Genomic DNA, 16,199 nt, shown 5'->3' with positions numbered 1-16,199 from the left:
GACTACGCACCGAGGAGTAATATCCGACATACGCGACAACGTCGCCCGAGGCACGTTCTCATTGACCCCGACGACCCCATAACGGCAGGTAACCTCCCCACGGGCCCACCCGTTCCACCCCGACCACACTTTTACACACACACACGACACCGTCCTCGCCGGCGAAGACGACGACCTCAAACACACAATATCGCGCATTCAACCGGGCGCCTGCGCGCGCCCGGGCGCTCCACACCGGCGCCCCCGGGCGCCCCTCCGATCGATCCCCCGTCCAATTCAAACGGGGATCGAAATTACGACGGCCTGAGCCGAGGTTCGAACCCCTAGTGGTGCCCTCAGACTAAAGTCGTATCCGTCGGGCAGGAGTTGGCTTTCAGCCGCTCCATAAGTCCTTCCGCGGGTTTGGAGTGCCATCTGCACTCGCCCCATAACGTCCGGTGAAGCTGTAAAGGCCAGCTACGGCCAACAGCATTAGAGTAGTCCGAAAAAAAAAAAAAAAAAAAAAACAGATTGCATTAAATTGCGTTGGACTGGGCCGTCAAGCATTAAATTGCGTATTGGCGGACAGGTTGCATTAAATTGCGTTGGCTGGGTCGTTAAGCATTAAATTGCGTATTAACGTCCAGTTTGTGTTAAATTGTCTTTGGCGGGGTCATCAAGCATTGTATTGTGTATTGATGAATGGTGTCCTATTCATTAAAGGTAAATTGATAGAATGTTGCATTAAATTGCGGTTGAATATAAGTAATAAAAAATTGCCAGTTTTAATGCATATTAATTATCGGAGTGAAATGGAGCGGATTCAGTAAAATATAATAAATCAAAAGTCATAGGACACAAATTAATTTTGGTCGAAAATATAATTTCTATAACTAATATAATTGACGATTGCTGGAGTACGTAGAGTCGCTGTGGTGATATATGTGGTATATGTCGATCGCTCAAAGACTGGTCTGACAACCTTTCCTAATATTTTAGCACTGAATTAATGCAGGTGATAAGAGAGATAATTTTGGTACGATGAAGAATGGTTATAGTTATACCCAATTAATACTACATGGACTGATATCAGATGTGTAGACAGAATATAGTGGAAAGTCGTTTGCAATTGTTGATGCAACTCTTGATATAATAATAATATTCTGATATACCACCACAGGACCCATCAATATTTTATGGAATGTATTCGCGACTATTGTAAATATTTGATTATTGTTAGCTTAATAAAATTTATAATTGTAGTAGTTTCAATTCCCTAATAGGTAGAATTAAATTGTATTGTATGTAAAGTTTAAATTAATAAATAAAGGAGCGAGTAGAGGTGGTCTTTTCGCGCTCTCCGTCCCGCTCGCACCTATGTGCGTAACACAATCGTTACCTAGTACTTGACACGGTGCGAGCGGGCGGAGTATAAATATAGGTGCCGAACGCGGCACAATTCACCTAGATAGGAAACTAACGTTTCGTCCTCACATCAAGCGTGTCCGCGACCGAGCCGCCTTTATACTAGGGCGACTCTATCCTTTTATTAACAAGCACAGTAAAATGTCGCTTCGCAACAAGCTGACATTATACAAGGCTTGCATCCGTCCCATCATGACCTACGCTAGTTCCGTATTCGCCCACATACCCTACTGCTTAATCAACAGACTGCAGGTCATTCAGAATAGGTTTCTGCGTCGAGCCACCGGTGCGCCGTGGTTCGTTCGCAGCGTAGATCTCCACCGCGATCTTAATCTGCCCTCCATCAAGCAGTTTATGAAGGAAGCGTCTCGACGCTACTTCGACTCTGCCCAATCCCACCCTAATCCGCTTATAGTCAGTGCGGTCGACTACGCACCGAGGAGTAATATCCGACATACGCGACAACGTCGCCCGAGGCACGTTCTCATTGACCCCGACGACCCCATAACGGCAGGTAACCTCCCCACGGGCCCACCCGTTCCACCCCGACCACACTTTTACACACACACACGACACCGTCCTCGCCGGCGAAGACGACGACCTCAAACACACAACCGGGGCGCCTGCGCGCGCCCGGGCGCTCCACACCGGCGCCCCCGGGCGCCCCTCCGATCGATCCCCCGTCCAATTCAAACGGGGATCGAAATTACGACGGCCTGAGCCGAGGTTCGAACCCCTAGTGGTGCCCTCAGACTAAAGTCGTATCCGTCGGGCAGGAGTTGGCCTTCAGCCGCTCCATAAGTCCTTCCGCGGGTTTGGAGTGCCATCTGCACTCGCCCCATAACGTCCGGTGAAGCTGTAAAGGCCAGCTACGGCCAACAGCATTAGAGTAGTCCGAAAAAAAAAAAAAAAAGCGGCACAATGCCCGACCCGACAACACTATAGCCTTCTTCGACGAAGACAAGGCTGAGTGTCTAGCGTCCAACTTAGAAGCCCAATGCTCCCCCAGCACGCTCCCAGTCGAGGCAGGTCATCTCGAGAAGATAGACACCGAAGTCGAACGCATCGCGTCCACCCCGCCCACCGAATCCCTCTCACCAGTCACGATTGATGAGGTCAAAACGCTAGTTAAACAACTACCTATCAAAAAATCACCCGGCTCAGACGGCATATCGAATAGATTAGTCAAAAGTCTGCCATCCCAACTTTTGTTATTACTCGTCGCTATTTTTAACGCGGCGCTGTCCAACGCTATATTTCCAGACAGCTGGAAAGAAGCCGTGGTCATTGGCATCCCCAAGCCCGGTAAAAATAAATCCGACCCGTCCAGTTATCGTCCTATCAGCCTCCTCAAGGCTATAGGCAAGCTGTACGAGCGACTCCTCCTCGCCCGCCTAAAGGAGTTTATATACTCCAAAGGCCTGCTCATCAATGAGCAGTTTGGCTTCCGAGCCAAACACTCATGCGTCCATCAAGTGCACCGCATCACGGAGCACATTCACAAAAACACTCTGTACTTCGCCACCAAGTCCCCCAAAGGCGGTACAGGCGTCCTATTTTTCGATGTGGCTAAGGCTTTCGATAAAGTCTGGCACAACGGCTTGATTTACAAGCTTCATCAGTTAGGTGTCCCCGACAGGCTAGTACTCATTGTACGAGATTTCCTGTCGAATCGCTCTTATCGCTACCGTATAAACGGAGCGTTATCCGACCCGCACCCCATACGAGCCGGCGTCCCTCAGGGCGCCGTCCTCTCTCCGATGCTCTACTCGTTGTACACCAACGACATCCCCAAATTCTCCGACTTAAAAGTCGAAATATCGCTGTTTGCCGATGACACGGCTCTCTTTACATCCGCCAAGTCCCGTGCGACAATAGCCAGACGGCTTCAGAAAGCCGTAACGATACTGGGCGAATGGTTCCGTCGGTGGCGCATAGAAGTCAATCCCGAAAAAAGTGCAGCAGTGTACTTTAGCAGGGAATTCGACTCTATGAATCACCCGATCGAACTATTCGGCCAAAACATCCCGTGGGTTTCGAAAACGAAATATCTCGGCGTCACCCTAGATAGGAAACTAACGTTTCGTCCTCACATCAAGCGTGTCCGCGACCGAGCCGCCTTTATACTAGGGCGACTCTATCCTTTTATTAACAAGCACAGTAAAATGTCGCTTCGCAATAAGCTGACATTATACAAGGCTTGCATCCGTCCCATCATGACCTACGCTAGTCCCGTATTCGCCCACATACCCTACTGCTTAATCAACAGACTGCAGGTCATTCAGAATAGGTTTCTGCGTCGAGCCACCGGTGCGCCGTGGTTCGTTCGCAGCGTAGATCTCCACCGCGATCTTAATCTGCCCTCCATCAAGCAGTTTATGAAGGAAGCGTCTCGACGCTACTTCGACTCTGCCCAATCCACCCTAATCCGCTTATAGTCAGTGCGGTCGACTACGCACCGAGGAGTAATATCCGACATACGCGACAACGTCGCCCGAGGCACGTTCTCATTGACCCCGACGACCCCATAACGGCAGGTAACCTCCCCACGGGCCCACCCGTTCCACCCCGACCACACTTTTACACACACACACGACACCGTCCTCGCCGGCGAAGACGACGACCTCAAACACACAATATCGCGCATTCAACCGGGCGCCTGCGCGCGCCCGGGCGCTCCACACCGGCGCCCCCGGGCGCCCCTCCGATCGATCCCCCATCCAATTCAAACGGGGATCGAAATTACGACGGCCTGAGCCGAGGTTCGAACCCCTAGTGGTGCCCTCAGACTAAAGTCGTATCCGTCGGGCAGGAGTTGGCCTTCAGCCGCTCCATAAGTCCTTCCGCGGGTTTGGAGTGCCATCTGCACTCGCCCCATAACGTCCGGTGAAGCTGTAAAGGCCAGCTACGGCCAACAGCATTAGAGTAGTCCGAAAAAAAAAAAAAAAAAAGCGGCACAATTCATTCCGCTTCCATCGCTAGTACAGACCACCGAACTCTGCTCGAGAGGATAATTACACTTGTCTTTCTTGTTTCCACCTGCACCCGCAACCTTACAAACAAGTACGGGGAAGATACCCGTACATCTGGTCCTTCGAGAAGCCGGATTGTTGGAAGAAGAAAGCAAGACCATCTGGTCCTTCGAGAAGCCGGATTGTTGGAAGAAGAAAGCAAGACCATCTGGTCCTTCGAGAAGCCGGATTGTTGGAAGAAGAAAGCAAGATTGCACAGAGATCAAGATCTGGTCCTTCGAGAAGCCGGATTGTTGGAAGAAGAAAGCAAGACTGCACAGAGATCAAGATCACAGATGCCAACAACAAGAAGCCAAAGAACAGCCATGGAAGCTCAATCAAACGAAGAAAACACCGCCGCCGTCACGTCGCCTGTCGCCGCCACGCCGACCGTCGCCGCCACGCCGACCGTCGCCGCCACTACGTCGACCACCACGACGTACACGTCCTCGGAACCTACTGCTACCACGGAGACTTCCGCGGAGACTTCTGCGGAGACTACCACAACAATTCCAAGGGCGCCGCGCACCACAGCTTCAAAAGAAGAAAGAATTGGCTAAAGCTAGAGAAGAATTGCTACGCAAGGAGGTAGAACTGGCCGCCGCACGCGTCGCAGCATTGGAGGCAGACACGGACGACGAAGAGGAGGACGAAAATGAAGAGGACGCCGCCACATTAAGAAGAGAGAGGACTACGGACTGGATTCGCCGGACGAGCACATTGGCACTCACGATGGAGCCGCACACAGAGAGGACGACCGCCGACTTGCATCAGGGGATTAATATCTCATCGATACCCGCCGGAGAGGGAACGAAAGCGCCGCAGCCGCAGCCGTGCAGCGACGCATTCCGACGGGACCATGCAAGCCACAACGGTCCGAGGGAAGACTCCATAGCACCGATGATGCCAACGAAGAAAGAAGAGGATTCACTGAAAGGGGGTATCGACTATAAGGAATTGGCGACTGCAATGACTATGGCAGCTCGCGCAATTCAGCCCTCCACAGTGCCGCGAGTCACAGAACTACCACCCTTCAACGGCGCGTCAAGCGAATGGCTGCCCTGGAAGATGGCCTATGAAGAGTCTGCGGGGCAGCTGACCGAGCAAGAAAACTTGGGTAGATTACGTCGGTGTTTAAAGGGTGCGGCCAAAGAGGCTGCACACTGTCTTTTCGTTGGGGATACGTCTGCAGCAGAAGTAATACAATTACTTGCTACGAGGTTCGGCCGTCCAGGAGCACTCGTGATGGCCGAGATGAATAAACTTCGTGCGCTGCCGCGGCTGTCAGACAACCCCAAGGACATCTGTCTATTCGCATCCAGAATAGCCAATGTCACTGCAACAATTCAAGCCCTGAAGAAGAACCACTATTTGTACAACGAAGAAGTGACAAGATCCATCACGGAGAAGATGCCTTCTGCGCTACGATTCAAATACTACGACTTCGTAGCAGAACAGCCAGCTGATCAACCGGACCTGATAACGCTCTCCAAGTTCCTGCAAATCACCGCAGCCAGGTGCGGTGACTTCGCACCCGCCGAAATAATAGTAAATGAAGACCGGCGGGAGCCAGCAACGAAGAGAAGCGTGAAAACATACATCACGCAGGAGAAACCGACTTCACCGCCGTGTCCGACGTGCAACAGGGAGGGACACGCACCACCCGACTGCATAACTGTGAAGAACGCCGAGCCACAAGCAAGATGGGAGATAGCAAAAAAACACAGGCTATGTTTCCGTTGCCTGAGGATAAAAAGATTTCGTCACAACTGCAAGACGAAGAGATGCAACGTTGGTGGGTGTACACACCTACATCACCCACTCCTGCACGTCGACACTATAGAGAAGAAGGACAGCGAGCCCTCCGATGATAAAGCAGCCGCTGTCGTCGCGTCTGCGAGAGAAGATAAGAAGATCGCATTCCTCAAGATAGTGCCGATACAAGTGATCGGTCCCAAAGGAACGTGCGATACATACGCACTCCTGGACGACGGCGCAACGTGCACCATCATCGAAGAAGCAACAGCGAAGCAAATCGGCGCCACTGGCCCTCCCGCACCCTTCTACATAGAGGCCGTGGCCGGGACACGCATAAACGCCGATGAATCGAAGCTTGTCCACTTCACAATACGGGGACGAAGATCGGAAGATCATGCCGTGTCTGCTCGAACCATGAAGAAACTACTGTTATCTCCACAAACAGTATCACGCAGCGCAATAGAAGACTGTCCACACTTGTACGATATAATAGATCAGCTGACATATGAAGAAGGTCAACCGACGGTTCTGCTGGGTCAAGACAACTGGCATTTGCTGCTCGCACATGAAGTCAGAAGAGGCAATAAGACACAACCGGTCGCATCACTCACCGACCTGGGTTGGGTGTTGCACGGCACGGGAGCGGCGAGAGCGAGACAGCAAGTGCACAGAATCAGTCACTTAGTCGACGGGCAAGAAAATGAAGAATCCATAGAGCGATTAATGAAAGAACACTTCGCTCTCGAATCACTGGGCGTCACACCGAAGCGCTCATACAATGAAGAGGAACAACGCGCGCTGAAAATATTGCAAGAAAAAACTCGCCCGTTACCGGCGGGAGGCTACGAGACCGCGTTGCTATGGAAACGCGACAACGCAACGCCGCCGGCTAACTACGACTCAGCGATGCGACGCCTCGAGTTAATTGAGAAAAACTCGACAAGAATGAAGACATGAAGAACAGATATAAACAGCAAATTACCACGCTGTTAGAAAGGGGATATGCAGAAATCGCCCCACCAGTGAAGACTGAACGAGTATGGTACCTGCCACACTTCGCTGTCATCAACCCACAGAAACCGGACAAGCTGCGCATCGTGCACGACGCCGCCGCCAAGACAAGGGGCATTAGTCTCAACGACATGCTGCTGTCGGGACCCGACCTACTCCAATCACTACCTGGGGTCCTCATGAGGTTCCGACAGCGCCGTGTGGCGGTCACAGCGGACATCAAGGATATGTTCATGCGTGTCACAATACGAGAAGAAGACTGTTCCGACCACCGCTTAAAGATTATATATAGTCATAGTTTGTAGAAATAAGTTCGATTAGATATAGCAAATTTATAAATAGTACAATTGTTACATAGTAACATCTTAAGAATAGTAGATTTGATAGGGATAAGTTTATAGAGATTTAAGTATTTTATGTTATTATTTACAAAATGCTTGACAAATAAATGATTATAATGATTGTGGTTTCAATCCCCGAAAATAAATAGGTCGGCAGATAGAAACAGAATAGACTATAGATCCCAAAATACATAGGGATCTTTTATAATCATGTACATTTGTAGATATGTAATAGTAATTGTAATGTGCGTTGCGCGGCAGCATTCGTTCGACTGACGCGCGACCTCGCTCTCCCGCGCTATATATATGAGGGGGAAGGGGAGCGAGGTCATATAAAAGGCGCGATCCGCGAAATCGCGAATTATTCCTAAACCGCACGTCACGCAGCACACACATCATAATAGAAATGTAAATTAAAGATGATATTGTCGTTTGATGCACAAATTGTAAGCATAAATTATAAGATTGATAAAATATAATAAAAAGTGTATAAAGGGTGAGGAGAATAGGGCGACCAAGGGTCCGCTGGCTAGTAGCCAAAAATCGTATATAAGTAGCGTCCAAAAGCGCTACAAATCATAGCGAAATTGATCTCTGAATAGCGAAATAGACCTCAGAATAGCGAAATTGATCTCTGAATAGCGAAATAGACCTGAAAAGGAATCAACCACTGAAGAAATTCTCCTCGCCTCTGCATTCTGAACCACAAGAACCGTTTTCTCATTTACTGCCCGTCCACCATCGCCATCGTCAAGCCAAAGCCATAGTCGTCACAACCCTCTTCACGCATCGTGTCATCGCATCGTGTCACCGTCGCATCATCATCGCTTAAACGTCCTTCTCAGGACGAATCATCGTGGTGCCTATAAAGAGGCACCTGGTCCTTCACCCGCAACGCGCCCGCGGCGTTGATTGAGGCCCTTCAGGTAGGGAGTGCTTTGAAAAGGGCACTCTCTCACCTCGAGGAGGATAGATTGACGTCCGGGCGTACCAGCGACTCGGTGCCTGCCGACGCGCCTTCCGACTCCCGGGGGCAGCGGCCAGCACATCTGCTGGTCCTTCGAGCCGTATCAAGAAGAATAGAAGACAAAATAGAAGATGCCCGTCACACGAAGCAGAACTGGCAAGATGCAAGAGGAGAAGACAGAAGAGCATCAAACAGATGCAGAACAGGTCCCAGACCCACCGCGGAGGGAAAACCCGTTCCCTATTCGACATAGCATACCGCCGAGGTCGCCACAAGGGACACAAGACGTCGAAGAAACCGTCGTTCAACAAACAACGGCGCGATCACAGCTCTCCGATAGAGAAAGGAGAGACAGAAACAAATCGCTATCGCCCGGGAAGAGGTCATTCGCTATCGATTACAGTTGGCGGAGGCCAAGCTGGCCCGACTGGAAACCTTCGGAGAAGAAGAAGACGAAGAACCGTCGGAACCAGCATCGCAAGACGGCCACAATAGGGTCGTCGAATGGCTCGAGCAGCAGTCCGAGCCACCACCGCCTCCACCAGAAGCACCACCGAATCCACCGAAGAGGCCCACACCGGCAAGAATAGAGGAGCCGCTTCGGGGTACCATAGAAACTCATCAACGATTGGCACCTACAGACACCATTCAAGTTGGTGATCTCGCAACTGCAGTAACCGAAATCGTCAGGGCGACTACATCGTCGCTAGCGGCCGTCGCGTCGCACCCACAAGCGTCAACGTCGGGTCCCCTAGCAGCACAGTATAGAGGGGAACTCACACCGTTCTACGGGCGCATACAGATTGGCTGGCCTTCAAGGCAGCCTATGAAGAATCTGCGGGGTATCTAACGCCGTCGCAGAACATAGAAAGGCTCCGGAGAGCCTTACGAGGGGAGGCTAGGTCAGCAATGAAGAGCCTCCTAATAGCAAACACGCCGGCCGAAGAGATCATGCACGAGTTGGAGCTCACCTTCGGTCGACCGAACAACATAGCAGAAGTCGAAATAGCAAAGCTGCGGAGTCTTCCACCACCGAAGGACACACCGGGGGAGTTCTGCAGATTCGCCACAGCCGTCAAGAATAGCATCGTATCATTGAAGACGTTGAAGAAGGTCAACTTCCTATACAACCCGGAAGTGGCGAAGTTATTAATAGAAAAACTACCGCCGAACATTCGACATAGGTGGTATGTCTACTGCCAGCAGCAAGCCCACGAAGACGTACCGGATTTAGTACAGTACTACAACTTCGTGAAGATAGAAGCTGAAATTTATAGCGTAAGCGCCGAACCCATGAAGATAGCAAGCATGGACGACAAACCGAAGCCGTCGGAAAGTCGTCGTGTTCAAATCCGTCCGCAGCGAACACATACAGCGAGCAAGACGGACAGCCCACCCCGCCACAAGCCAACGTGTCCCGTGTGCAAATCAAATTCGCACACGGCGGCGCAACAGTGTGAAAAATTCAAGAAAGAAAATAGCTACGGGCGTTGGGAAATAGCGAAGGCGCAACGTCTGTGTTTCCGATGCCTACAATATCGAACACAGACACATAACTGCAAGACGAAGACTTGCGGAATAGATGACTGCCCACGTATGCATCACAAATTGTTGCACTACAGGGCAGCGAGCGAGACACAGAAGACAGAGACAGCAACAGTATCGACAGGCGTCTCGCTCACACGTTCGCCGCGCAGTTATCTCAAAATACTGCCGGTGAAAATAGTCGGACCGCGGGCCAGCATCGACACTTTCGCCCTCCTCGACGATGGATCTACCGTCACCCTCATAGATGAGGAAATAGCCACAAGAGTCGGCGCGGAGGGGCCGACAGAACCACTGAAAATAGAAGCACTGGCCGGCGCAACGGTTCGAACAAATAGTTCGAGACGCGTAACTCTAACGTTATGCGGACCAGAAGAAGAGTATGAGATCTCCGCCAGGACAATGAAGGGACTCAAACTCGCCAAACAGCAAATAGAAGAAAGGGATATCCGACGATGTCAACACCTGGCTGGCATCAAGACGATACTGTGTTACCACGACGCCACACCAACGATCCTCATCGGCCAAGACAATTGGGAACTGTTACTGGCTATAGAAGTTCGCCGAGGATCTTCGTCACAACCAGTCGCGTCGAAAACTCCGCTCGGGTGGGTGCTGCATGGAGCGTCCACTCGCAGTCTCGGCCATCAAGTCCACCATGTATATCATATACGTGAGGGGGCCGAGGATAGAATAGAAGAGGAATTAAGAAGATATTTCTCTATAGAATCGCTGGGCGTGCTACCAAGGAAAACGCGCGCCGACCCTCAAGAACGAGCACTACAAATACTACAGAAGAAGACTCGCGCTCTGCCAGATGAGGGATATAGTACATCGCTACTGTGGAAAACAGATAAAGTCGAGTTGCCGAACAACTACGATGCGGCGCTCAACAGGCTGTACAGCACAGAGAAGAAAATAGATAGGAATCCACAGCTGAAAGAAGAATACGAGCGACAAATAGCACTCCTAATAGAAAAAGGCTACGCGGAAGAAGCCGCCACCACAGCATCGGGCGCCCGCACCTGGTATCTTCCACACTTTCCCGTGCTTCATCCAGCTAAGCCGGGGAAAGTTCGTCCAGTCTTCGATGCAGCCGCTCGCGCCAGGGGGACGTCACTCAACGATCATCTGCTGACCGGTCCGGACTTACTTCAATCGTTACCAGGGGTGTTAATGCGATTCAGACAACATCCAATAGCCGTCGCCGCAGATATAGAAGAAATGTTTCTACGAATAGAAATCAACGAAGAAGATAGAGATGTCCTGCGGTTCCTGTGGCGACAACACCGGCGGGAGGGACCACCCCGCGAATATAGAATGAAGGCAGTGATCTTCGGCGCCGCCTGCTCACCGTGCATCGCTTTGTACATCAAGAACCACAACGCAGAACAACACAAGGAACAATATCCAAGAGCAGCCGACGCAATTATCCATAACCACTATATGGATGATTACCTTCAAAGTTTCCAAACGGAGGAAGAAGCTATGAAAATCACCCATGAAGTTGACACCGTACATAGGAAAGCAAAATTCCACTTAAGGAAGTGGACATAGAACAGCCCGCAACTACAAGAAAAATACAACAGCCCAAGAATAGAAGATAGGACCGTCTCCATAGATAGAGCCGACAAAGAAGAGAAAATATTAGGCCTCACATGGAGGCCCGCCACGGACACATTGGGCTTCAACTTAAATATGGCCCGAATTCCGCAAGAGATAGTCAACGGAAGTCGCACACCGACGAAGAGAGAAGCCCTCCGGACGGTCATGTCTCTCTTCGACCCACTAGGATTAGCATCACCCGTCACCGTGCAAGCGAAAGGCATTTTACAAGAAACATGGCGAATCGGCATCGGCTGGGACGAGAAATTGCCTGAGAAGTTAGCCGAAGACTGGACGAAGTGGACACAGCACTTAATCAATTTACGCCATATCAACGTGCCACGATGTCATCCGGAGCTGAGCAGCGCGTCATCCAGGGAACTGCACACATTCGTAGACGCAAGCGAGAACGCCTACGCCGCCGCCGTGTATTGGAGAGTGCAAGACAAGGACGGCAACATTCACGTGACACTCGCCGTAGCTAAGGCGCGAGTTTCACCTCTGAAGATAGTATCTATACCAAGACTCGAGTTGCAAGCCGCTGTCCTGGGTTGCCGGTTAGCACGTACGGCTACAGAAGAATACCAGATTAAACCGGACCGTCGATACTTCTGGAGCGATTCAAGAACAGTATTAGCGTGGTTAAGGGCTGGTCCACGCACATTCAAACCATTCGTGGCGCATAGAGTCGCGGAAATAGAAGAAGAAACGAAAGCGAACGAATGGAAATGGGTACCTACGCGTCACAACGTGGCCGATGACGCAACTCGAGGAGTGCCCACGGATTTCGACACGGAACACCGATGGTTCACCGGACCCCAGTTCCTATACAAGCCGCAGGAAGAATGGCCCGGGCAAGATGAGCCTGGTGGCATAACAACAGACACCGGAGAAGAACGCACGCACATGGTATACACAGGCGATAGCAACACAACAGACAGCGGCGTACTCCCGGACATCACACGCTTCACGTCATGGCTGCGACTGCTACGAGCCACAGCACGCGTGTTGCAGTTCATCGACTGGCTACGCGAAGCGGTCGAAAATAAAAAAAACACCGCCTCACAAAACGCGGTACATTATCGGCGCACAGCGCGCAATATAGAGAAGGACCCGGCGTGGAATAAGAAGACAGCTCGCAAAATAGTACGGACAGCGCCGAGGTTCGACAATAGTGAAGAAAGAAATTTCATCAAATTAACTGCGGAATATATACAGCGCGCGGAACAATTGTGGATACGGGCCGCGCAACAAGAATCGTTCAAGAACGAAATAGAAACACTCCGCGGTAAAGGGACAGTCGATAACAATAGCCGACTGAAACCACTAGCGGTGATCGAAGAAGACGGTTATATCAAGTTGAAATCAAGAATAGCAGCAGTCATCGATGTTACAGACAGCATGAAGAAACCGATAGTCCTGGATGGGAATCATCGATACACCCAGTTATACCTGGACTGGGTGCATAGAACACATCACCACGCCGGAGTCGAGTTGGTGATGAACGAAGCTCGACAGCATTATTGGATACTTCGAGCAAGACCGACAATTCGCAGCATCGTCAAGCGATGTCAACTGTGCCGACTACGACGAGCTCAACAGCATCGATCCCGCCCACCGGCGACCATCCGGTCAGCCGACTCGCCCATCACCAGAGGCCGTTCACATACACAGGCGTGGACTTCTTCGGGCCTCTTGGTGTCACCGTGGGGCGACAACACCACAAACGCTACGTCGCGTTGTTCACATGCTTGACAACGCGAGCAGTACATTTAGAGTTAACCACCTCATTGTCCACAGACTCCGCAATATCCGCACTCAGGCGGATGATGGCCCGACGAGGGAAGCCAACCGAGATCTGGTCCGACAATGGGACCAACTTCCACGGCGCAGACGCAGAGCTACGTCGCGCCGCCATAGAAGCAAGTCGCGAAGACGCGGCTAATCATCGTATACGCTGGCGGTTCATCAGCCCCAGCGCACCATTCATGGGCGGAGCGTGGGAACGTCTCGTCCGCTCCGTGAAAACAGCATTAGCCGCCACTCTGCATGAGCGGCACCCTTCGGAAGAAACATTAGTCACACTGCTGTGTGAGGCGGAATATACCGTGAATAGCCGTCCGCTCACACATGTGTCAACTGACCGGACGACGAGGAAGCCCTCACGCCTAACCACTTTCTACTGGGTGGATCGGGCAAAGTGCAAACTCCGGAAGTTTTGAAGACACCGATATCGATAGCCGGAGTCACTGGAAGAGAGCGCAGCGGCTAGCAGACCACTTCTGGAGCCGATGGCTCCGGGAGTACCTACCGGAACTTCAACACCGGCGGGAGCCCCGCGGCACGGGGCAACCTCTGCGCATCGGGGACTTAGTCCTGATCGTCGACTCCAATCTCCCGCGCAACACATGGCCGCGCGGGAGAGTAATAGCAGTGTTTCCCGGCCCAGACGGCGTCATCCGAGTGGCCGACATCCAGACCAAGAATGGCGTGCTGAGGAGGCCAACCAAACGACTCGTGGTCCTGCCAACGGGAGTTGCTGATAGTGAAGAGCGGGCTCCGGAACCAGACAAGGCTCCTGCAGCGCCCTCAACGACCGCTGCAGCGGCGGGAGAATAATGTTCCGGACCACCGCTTAAAGATTATATATAGTCATAGTTTGTAGAAATAAGTTCGATTAGATATAGCAAATTTATAAATAGTACAATTGTTACATAGTAACATCTTAAGAATAGTAGATTTGATAGGGATAAGTTTATAGAGATTTAAGTATTTTATGTTATTATTTACAAAATGCTTGACAAATAAATGATTATAATGATTGTGGTTTCAATCCCCGAAAATAAATAGGTCGGCAGATAGAAACAGAATAGAATATAGATCCCAAAATACATAGGGATCTTTTATAGTATCATTTCATTTGTAGATATGTAATAATAATTGTAATGTGCGTTGCGCGGCAGCATTCGTTCGACTGACGCGCGACCTCGCTCTCCCGCGCTATATATATATGAGGGGGAAGGGGAGCGAGGTCATATAAAAGGCGCGATCCGCGAAATCGCGAATTATTCCTAAACCGCACGTCACGCAGCACACACATCATAATAGAAATGTAAATTAAAGATGATATTGTCGTTTGATGCACAAATTGTAAGCATAAATTATAAGATTGATAAAATATAATAAAAATTGTATAAAGGGGTGAGGAGAATAGGGCGGCCAAAGGTCCGCTGGCTAGTAGCCAAAAATCGTATATAAGTAGCGTCCAAAAGCGCTACAAATCATAGCGAAATGGACTTCTGAATAGCGAATTCGACCTCTGAATAGCGAAATTGATCTCCGGATAGCGAAATCGACCTGAAAAGGAATCAACCACTGAAGAAATTCTCCTCGCCTCTGCATTCTGAACCACAGAACCGTTTTCTCATTTACTGCCCGTCCACCATCGCCATCGTCAAGCCAAAGCCATAGTCGTCACAACCCTCTTCACGCATCGTGTCATCGCATCGTGTCACCGTCGCATCATCATCGCTTAAACGTCCTTCTCAGGACGAATCATCGTGGTGCCTATAAAGAGGCACCTGGTCCTTCACCCGCAACGCGCCCGCGGCGTTGATTGAGGCCCTTCAGGTAGGGAGTGCTTTGAAAAGGGCACTCTCTCACCTCGAGGAGGATAGATTGACGTCCGGGCGTACCAGCGACTCGGTGCCTGCCGACGCGCCTTCCGACTCCCGGGGGCAGCGGCCAGCACAAAGACCGAGACATGCAACGGTTTCTATGGAGAGGAGATCGACGCCAGGGCCCAGCTGTCGAATATAGGATGAAGAGCGTCATCTTCGGGGCCACTTCGTCACCATGCACGGCGATATACGTGAAGAACAAGAACGCCGAACTACATAAAGAAGAGTTCCCGGAGGCGGCTGCAGCGGTGGTTGTCAATCACTATGTTGACGACTACCTCGCTAGCTTCGACACTGAAGAGCAAGCCGTACGAGTCTCAAGCGAGGTCGCCTACATCCACAGCCGGGCGAACTACTATCTTCAGCGCTGGGCATCGAACTCGCGCCATGTACGAGAAGAGTTCTCACATAGAAATGAAGAGAACATGGTGCAACTCGACGCTGAGAAGATACTGGGAATGGTGTGGCGGCCTGAGGAAGACAGTCTCGGGTTCAACTTCAACGGGAACAAACTTCCGTTACACATCATACGAGGCGAACGCACCCCAACGAAGAGAGAAGCCCTCCGCGCCGTTATGTCGCTGTTCGACCCATTGGGCCTGGCCACACCCGTCACAATACAAGCCAAGAAGATATTACAAGAAACGTAGGCGCACGGGTATCGGCTGGGACACCGAACTGCAAGAACGGAAGCAGCAGCGTGGCGGAGCTGGATATCGCACGCACAGCAGTTACCCCACTTGGTAATACCACGGTGTTACCCCGGTGTGGCGACGGCACATACGACGAGCTTCACACATTCGTCGACGCGAGCTCAGATGCATACGCCTGTGTCGTATACTGGCGAGGTGCTGTTCAGGAACAAACCAAAGCCAGA

At 51.1% G+C, this 16,199-nt stretch overlaps 4 protein-coding genes across 4 annotated transcripts; all 4 read left to right on the top strand.

Annotated features, from left to right (window-relative positions):
* The first annotated feature begins 8,623 nt into the window (after positions 1-8,623).
* Positions 8,624-9,342, top strand: LOC131855083 (uncharacterized). Its single transcript, XM_059206298.1, has 2 exons — positions 8,624-8,809; positions 8,896-9,342. Exons 1-2 carry the CDS (start codon positions 8,624-8,626, stop codon positions 9,340-9,342), a joined length of 633 nt encoding a protein of 210 aa, XP_059062281.1.
* Positions 9,343-9,401: 59 nt separating this feature from the next.
* LOC131855082 (uncharacterized) lies at positions 9,402-11,594 on the top strand. The gene has a single exon (XM_059206297.1). It carries the CDS (start codon positions 9,402-9,404, stop codon positions 11,592-11,594), a length of 2,193 nt encoding a protein of 730 aa, XP_059062280.1.
* Positions 11,595-11,735: 141 nt separating this feature from the next.
* On the top strand, positions 11,736-13,397 carry LOC131855081 (uncharacterized). The gene has a single exon (XM_059206296.1). The coding sequence runs from the start codon at positions 11,736-11,738 to the stop codon at positions 13,395-13,397; it is 1,662 nt and encodes a 553-aa protein (XP_059062279.1).
* Positions 13,398-13,471: 74 nt separating this feature from the next.
* LOC131855080 (uncharacterized) lies at positions 13,472-14,261 on the top strand. Its single transcript, XM_059206294.1, has 2 exons — positions 13,472-13,731; positions 13,844-14,261. Exons 1-2 carry the CDS (start codon positions 13,472-13,474, stop codon positions 14,259-14,261), a joined length of 678 nt encoding a protein of 225 aa, XP_059062277.1.
* The last annotated feature ends 1,938 nt before the right edge of the window (positions 14,262-16,199 follow it).

This window comes from Achroia grisella, unplaced genomic scaffold, assembly GCF_030625045.1.
Source record: "Achroia grisella isolate CSIRO2021 unplaced genomic scaffold, CSIRO_AGI_Agris_v1 utg1296, whole genome shotgun sequence".
Classification (NCBI taxonomy): domain Eukaryota; kingdom Metazoa; phylum Arthropoda; class Insecta; order Lepidoptera; family Pyralidae; genus Achroia; species Achroia grisella.
The sequence above is the reverse complement of the archived record's forward strand: the minus strand, read 5'-3'. Positions and strand labels throughout refer to the sequence as shown.